General features: G+C 51.4%; 1 protein-coding gene across 1 annotated transcript in view; it reads left to right on the top strand.

Moving 5' to 3' along the window:
* Positions 1-428: 428 nt before the first annotated feature.
* Positions 429-6,996, top strand: part of Pkd1l2 (polycystin 1 like 2) — an 83,913-nt gene continuing 77,345 nt past the window's right edge. Inside the window, exons 1-4 of the mRNA XM_021220230.1 lie at positions 429-723; positions 1,419-1,583; positions 2,071-2,256; positions 6,763-6,873. Of these exons, the coding sequence (XP_021075889.1) occupies positions 429-723; positions 1,419-1,583; positions 2,071-2,256; positions 6,763-6,873 (757 nt within the window). The remainder of the gene's footprint in view (positions 724-1,418; positions 1,584-2,070; positions 2,257-6,762; positions 6,874-6,996) is intronic.

Genomic DNA, 6,996 nt, shown 5'->3' with positions numbered 1-6,996 from the left:
GCATATGGGTACCACTCTGAATGTGTGCCATCCTATAACTAATTTTCTATGCCAGCTGTATCACATACCTCCTGCATGCTGACTGCTTTTCTGCAAACACTGGGCATTCAGGTAATGCCCCCCACCAAAAAAGAAAAAGAAAAAAAGAATAGTAAGGAATCTGTCAAACAGGTGTCATAGCAACTTTATCTTCCTCTAGAAGAAATCTAAACATGAATTGGTTTTCAGACAGGCATTGAACAGAGAGCTGGGTGAAGCCAAAACACAGACACATCCACCCCGTGTATTTTGTCCCATAAACAAAAGAGTATTATTTGGTGCAAAGAAGGAAAGGATGATGGATGGTGTGCAGTTGTGGGAATGGCAACATATAAAGAAATGGGGGCCGATCTCCACCCTGCAGCCCTGGCAGTGGTCCTAGGAGGACCATGGCAGGCTTGGTGTTCCTGGGGCTCGCACTAAGTAGTGGAGCCACTGTGGCTAAGTCAGAAGGAAGCAGCCCCTGCTCAAGGAGCCAGGTGTTCTTCAGAGACGCTTGCTATGAGTTCGTGCCACTGGAGCACACCTTCCACGGTGCCCAGGGCTGGTGTGAAGAGCACGGAGGCCATCTGGCCTTCATTCCCGATGAAGACACCCAGCAGTTCCTGCAAAGACACATCACCCAGGACAGAGAATGGTGGATCGGACTCACGGGCGGCTCAGGGTACAATGGCACTGTAGAAGGTAGGGGCTGCGTAGCTGGGTCTGATGAGAAGCCTGTGATAAAACTTCTTATTGCTACATCTTACCCAGAACCTCGGGAGGGCAAATTAACGTGCTCTAATTTTCATGGCAAAGAGACCATTTGTTAGTTGTTTGGTGCACTAGACAAAATAATTCATGTATGGTAACTAGCAGAGGGGATTGGTCTAAAAACACGCTTACATTCCTCTATAGAGTTCTGGAGTCCGTGTTCTCAGTGGTGCGGTGCCTCCGTACATGCATTCTGAGGGCAAACCTTCCCCGGGAGGTTGCCGAGTCTCACACCTGAACACTTCCAACCACCTTCTCGGGCTCTAGAAACCTTCTGGAGCAATGCGAGCCACTTCAGTATGAACTCCACCCATGCCTAGACATGGCTGAGCAGATGCCCTGCGTCATCGACCCATGAGCATCAATGGAACGCTCTGGGCTCTCTACCTTCTGTCACTCCTAGCAGCTAGGTAGCACCGCCTTTTACGGGGGCTCCAAGACGGTGTCCAGTTTATGTTTGAGCATTTGAAACTAATGGTGAGGACACACCCATTCTCTGGTGTGGGGAAAGAGAGACATGATGGAGCACCTATGGCATAGGAGGAGCTGAGTTCTGGCAAGCGCTCTGCATAAGGCAGGGTCAGAGAGGACCCCTGCTAAGCCCTAACACCCTTGCTTCCATTCAGGCTCTGGAACCTGGCTGGACACCTCAACTGTCAACTACAGCAACTGGCAGGAAGGACAGGCCACACCAGCCCCAGGGAGCTGCGGCTACATCGGGAGTGGTCCTTCGTCTCAGTGGGCTGCCCTAGAGGGCTGCACACAAACCTTTGCCTTCATCTGCCAGTTTGGTGAGCTGGTCCTGTAGGGGTTCCCTCCCTGTACCCCTCTCTCTCCCCCCCTGCCTATCTGCTTCCCTCCCTTCCTGTTCCCCCTCCTGCCTGTCTGCCTCTTCCCCCCTCAGTCCTCATCTCTCTAACCTTCTCTCTTTATCGATCCCCTCCATGTGGTCTTTCTGTCTCCCCTAACTCGGTATCATGGTGGGTCTCTTCCTTCCCTTCTCTCCTCCTCTCTTCTCTCTGGGTCCCTCATCTTCCTGCCCAGGTGCCTCGCCTGCAGACTTCTTCTGACACTCTCTTGTTTGTTTGGGACTTTCTCCCTTTTCATCTCTGGGTCTTTCCCCCTCTTCCCCACTCCTGAGCCTCCTCCTGTGTGATGCTCTCTATCTCTCTTCTCCTCTCCAGCTGGCCCCGCTTCATCCTTGTGTCTCACAGTTGTAGCCCAGCACTCTCCCAGCTCTCTGTGTGTTCCTAAGTTGTCACCGTCCCTTTGTTGCAGGGGCCGGCCACAGCCTGGCTTGTGAGGGCCACAACGCCACCATGCACTGTGACTCTGGAGAGGTCATCCTAGTCCAGGATGCTTTCTATGGGCGCCAGACCCCCTATTTGTGCACTCGGGGCATCTGGCCTCCCTCAGACCTGGAGGGAGAATGTGGCTGGGTCAGCGTCAAGGATGAGGTGGCAGGTAGGACCCCAGGGCCCTGCAGCCCTTAAATAGGACACCGAAGCACCTTCACCAAGGTCATCAAACCCAGCTTCTGAGGCAGAAAGGTTTCTAATTGCCCTACCCCTCCTAGGTGCAGAGACCATCAACTTAGTTAACCCACATTTAAAAATTACAAAACTGTTCAAATCTGCAGGCAAGAGTCAAGAGAGCTGGATTGTGTGGTTTGTCAGTGATCCTCGCACTTGGGATATATGGAGGAAAGAGGATCAGGAATTCAAGCCCTCCCCCCAACTACCTAGCAACTTTGGGAGCAGCTTGTGCTAAGCGAGTCCCTGTCTCAAGCTAGCCAAGAGTAAAGATTATTGTGATAAACTCCGGGACAGCTACTATCCATCCACCTTTGCTAGCTCTTAATACCATGTAACATTGTAGCATTTGCTTCAGATTTGCTCAGAAAGAATTGAATATGGCTCCAAGGAGCTCCAACCCTGCCTGTTACTGCTGGAAACACTGTGTTTATGAACAGTACACCTGGTCCTCAGTTCTGCCTTCTTCCTGGGCTTCCCTAAGCCTTGTGTCATCCCTCAGCTTAACGTTGTTGTGGGGATGTGCGGTCCCTCTTGGTGCATGCTGTTCTGGTTTATTTAGTTTGCCTCTTACACAGCGCTCCTCCTTCCCTTCCCCTCCCCATATGTGTAAGTCAGAAGACAACCTTAGGTGTCATCAGTCGGGGTTCTCTTGTGACAGGGCACTCGCTTAGACTACGTCAGACTAGACTAGCTAGCCAATGGACCTCAGGAATCTGCCTGTCTCCGCTTTCACAGTGCTAAGATTATACATTTGTGTCACTGTACCCTGCTTTTCTACCTGGGTTCCGAGGAGTTGAACTCGGGTCTATGTGTTGGTGCGGTAAGTGCTTTATTGACTGTGTCATCTCTCCAGCCCTTAAAACAGACATCCCCTACCTGTGTGGTGGTTTCCCTTGGGCTCCCCCATCCCTTGAAATCAGCTAAAATCTCCTCTGACCAGTCCTTGCTCCATCAAAGGGTTCAGTTTCAGGGACTAGCTGGGCTTCCTGGGGTTTCCTGTGAAGACTCCAGAACCTTCCAGGATCCGAGACATTGGGGAAATCTGTCTTTGTCTGTTTGTTCAGACACCAGGGACCTGGAAAGGCAGGTATTTTCAGCTCCTCAGCTAATGAGGACACAAAGTTGGGCGTTCAGCCTAGGATCCCTGAGGCCATGGGTTCAGTCTCCTTGATGTGCCTGTTAGCGTTTCCTCTCAGAGAATCTGTCCCTAAACAAAGACCCGTGAGGACTGTGGGGTGCAGAATACTCTCCGTGCCTCCTCCCTCTGGGGAGAACAGGGTTCTTCTCCCTCGGAACTCCTCTTTGCCCCACATGGTCACCACAGGGTCCTTGCTCCCCCCTGGTGCTGGTGTGGGGATAGAAAATACTGAAATCAGTTTGTAGTTCTCAAAGGCTCTCTTCAGAGTTCCAGACTTCTGTGCTGGGTCCTCCAAGATGGAAGGACCTCAGCTGGAGAAGCAGAGGCAGGAGGCTTCCTCCCCACAGCAGGCTGGAGCTGGGCTGGCTGCTTCCTCAACAATAGGCTAAGTTTTGGAAACAGGGTCAGCACACCCCAGAGAGCATATTGGAAGGGAAACCTGGACCCCATTGGGAAAGGGTGAGAAAAACCTGGCAGGGCCCCAACATCTGATTGTATCAGAGTGCCCGATCACTCAACCACCGAGTGGCCAATAAACATTTATTGAAGACCAATAGTGCCATGCACCCTGGGATCTGTAGAGATAGGATGAATCAAGTGTCTGCTTTCGAAGAGCTCAGAGTCCAGGGAGGAGACAGATAAATGTTGCCCATGGGAGGGAACAAGAGGCACTGACTGCATTTACTCAATAAAAACGTGCTTTAGATCTACCGTGTGCTAGCTGTGTGTTTACTCGAGACCCAACAGTGCACAGAACGTTTAAAATACTCCCCAGGCCTTCACAGACTACCATCTAGTGCTGTGGCTACCCATAGGAGTATGTAACCAGACGGAGGGCAGTCACCTACTATGCCTCCTTGTGCTAGGGTATTATGCTGAGAGCTGGGGGTGTAGCTTGCTGCAGACAGCCTGTCTGGCATGTGGGAGGTCTTAGATTTAATTCTCCCAAACCCCCACACCCCTAAAAGCCACAATTGAAAGAGCTAATGTTTTGAGTTGGACGCAGTGGCCTATACCAACATTCCCAGCAACTCAGGAAATGGAGACAAGAGGACTGTTTAAGGTCAAAGATTAAGGTCGGCCTAAACAGTAGAACGAGACTCCACCCACCCCGCTCCAAAACTAGAAATCAGTCAGCGGCAGCAACGGTCTACCCCTTTAACCTCAGCCCTGGGAAGGCAGAGAGAGGCAGGTGGATATCTCCAAGTTCAAGACTAGCCTGATCTACATAGAGTTCACTAGCTACCTATTGAAGGTTTGTTTAAAAATGTAAAAATGTATAAAGAAGGGAAGGGAGAAAGGAAGAGAGGAGGGAGGGGAGAGGAGAGGGAAGGACCAGAGGGAAAGAAAAGGGAGAGGAGGAGATAATCCATCAATCATGTTAGGTCATTAAACTGGGCAGTTCTGTCCAGGGAGCTGTTTTTTAAGGTTTTGGAAGATCTGAGAAACGAAACAGCCTTTACAGCACCCTGATGCCTAGAACTGTGGGAGTGGTGGATTGGGGTTCAAAAAGCCACTCACAAGGCACAGGGACTTCCCGGGTATGCTTAAGGTCACCAGTCACCTGATTTGGGGATAGAGACCCCCCTTCCCCCAATCCCCAAGTCAATCTCCAGGATTGCCCATTTGAGAACAAGGTAAACCCTCTAGGCAGGGGACTCTCTCCTCAAGGAAACAGAAGGGAGCTGGGGAGGAGAAGCCAGCAAGGTTCCGGGTGTGAGCACACTGTGGCCTGGAGAGGCCGCATTTGAGGATGAAGAGAAAGCAACCAGTCCAGTCTACCCAGATTTCTGTCCTTTAGAGCTGGAGGACAAGAACCTGGGCCGTTTGGAGCCGCTGCTTGAGCAGCTGGAGATGAACATGTGTCCTCCACACATGCTTGGACTGGGCTGTCTGGGCGATGAGATTGTTTGTGATGTGGGACAGAGTCGGGTGAGGGGACACGGGGGTGCATTGACTGGCTGACTCCCCAGAGGAGATGGGAAATAAGGAGACCACCAGGAAAGGTGCAGGTGAGGGTTTGGGGAAGGGGTATGCAAAGTCCTACAGGAAGAGCGAGCTTGGTGGCATAGGAAACTCCAGTGTAGAATGTGATTCTAGCACACCAGGTGACAGGAAGTCCATCCAAGGAGCCTGGGCCTTTTCCTGCTGGGAAGAGATGGAGGCTGCTGGACACAGAGGGAACCTGGATTTGGTTGGTTGGTTTTTTTGTTGTTGTTGGTTTTTTGGTTTTTTTGTTTTGCTTTGTTTTGTTTTGTTTTGGTTTGGTTTGGTTTGGTTTTTGGTTTTTCGAGACGGGGGTTTTTCTATATAGCCCTGGCTGTCCTGGAACTCACTTTGTAGACCAGGCTGGCCTCGAACTCAGAAATCCGCCTGCCTCTGCCTCCCGAGTGCTGGGATTAAAGGTGTGCGCCACCTCGCCTGGCTGGACTTGGTTTTTAAAGGCACCCAAGCTGCTGTGAGTGTCTGGGTGTGCTAGGAACACAGACAGGGTGCCTGGCATCTAAAACCTGGGTGGGAGAGGCAGGTGGCACACTTGGGAACTGGAAAGATTTTAGGCAGAGACACGAGCCTGCTGGTATTGCTCACTGGTGAGAGTTCAGGATGCTGTGATGGCTCTGGCTTGGACCACTCTGTTTCCTGAGGTCTGGAAGGCTGAAAGAGAGACTGAGAGATGAAGGGCCTTGTGTGGAGAAAGGAAAAAGAGAGTAGGTCCCAGGCTTGTCAGAATAGAGATCTCTAACTAGCGGGTGTTGACTAGCAGACATCCATTGTCTAACAGTTATAGAGGTCAGAGCCCAAGATCAAGATACCAAGAGGGTTATGCTCCCCCACTGCCCGAATGCTGTGTGAGAGAAGGCTCCCCAGCCTCTTCTCGCCGTTTTCTGGTATTCCTTGGTGTCCTTGGCTTATGGAAACATCAGCCTCTGTTTCTGTTTCCACAAGCTGTAGACGAAGAGTGTCATTGGCTCAAGAGATGGGTAGCAGCATAGCAAACAGAGAAGAAAGGTAGAATCCAGGATGCTCAGGATGCTGTCTGGGGACTGGGGGGTGGGTACATAATGTGTCTTGATGGCTAAACAACGACATAGGCGTTTAACTATGTCACAGCTTAGAGCGAGCATGGGTGGTCTTCCTGTTGTCTTAGCTCGGGGTCTGTAAGTAGCAACAGGCATTTGACGGGCGGGGGCTCAGGATATGAGTGGATAAGGTAACATATCTGTGATGCTCCGCTGAGTGTATGTCCTCTTCTCTCCCATGCTGTTCCTGTCTCTGTGCAACGTGGATGTCTCCTAGGCCAGTGTCAGGGGCTGCAGGCATGCCAGGTTGCGGCAGATGGGACCTACTTTGGAGACCCGTGCCCCACCAGGGGCAGCTACCTGTGGGTGCAGTACCAGTGTCTAGAAGGTGAGTCCCCAACTGGGTAGACATGGGAATTTTCTTATTTCTCTTGTATGTCAGCCTGAAATTCTCCTCCCCAAGTGACACTTCCCCGACAACAGCTTCCTGCCTCCTGGTGTGTGTGTGTGT

Source organism: Mus pahari, chromosome 20 (assembly GCF_900095145.1).
Source record: "Mus pahari chromosome 20, PAHARI_EIJ_v1.1, whole genome shotgun sequence".
In the NCBI taxonomy this organism is placed as follows: Eukaryota; Metazoa; Chordata; class Mammalia; order Rodentia; family Muridae; genus Mus; species Mus pahari.
This window is presented reverse-complemented; position numbering and strand designations above follow the sequence as displayed.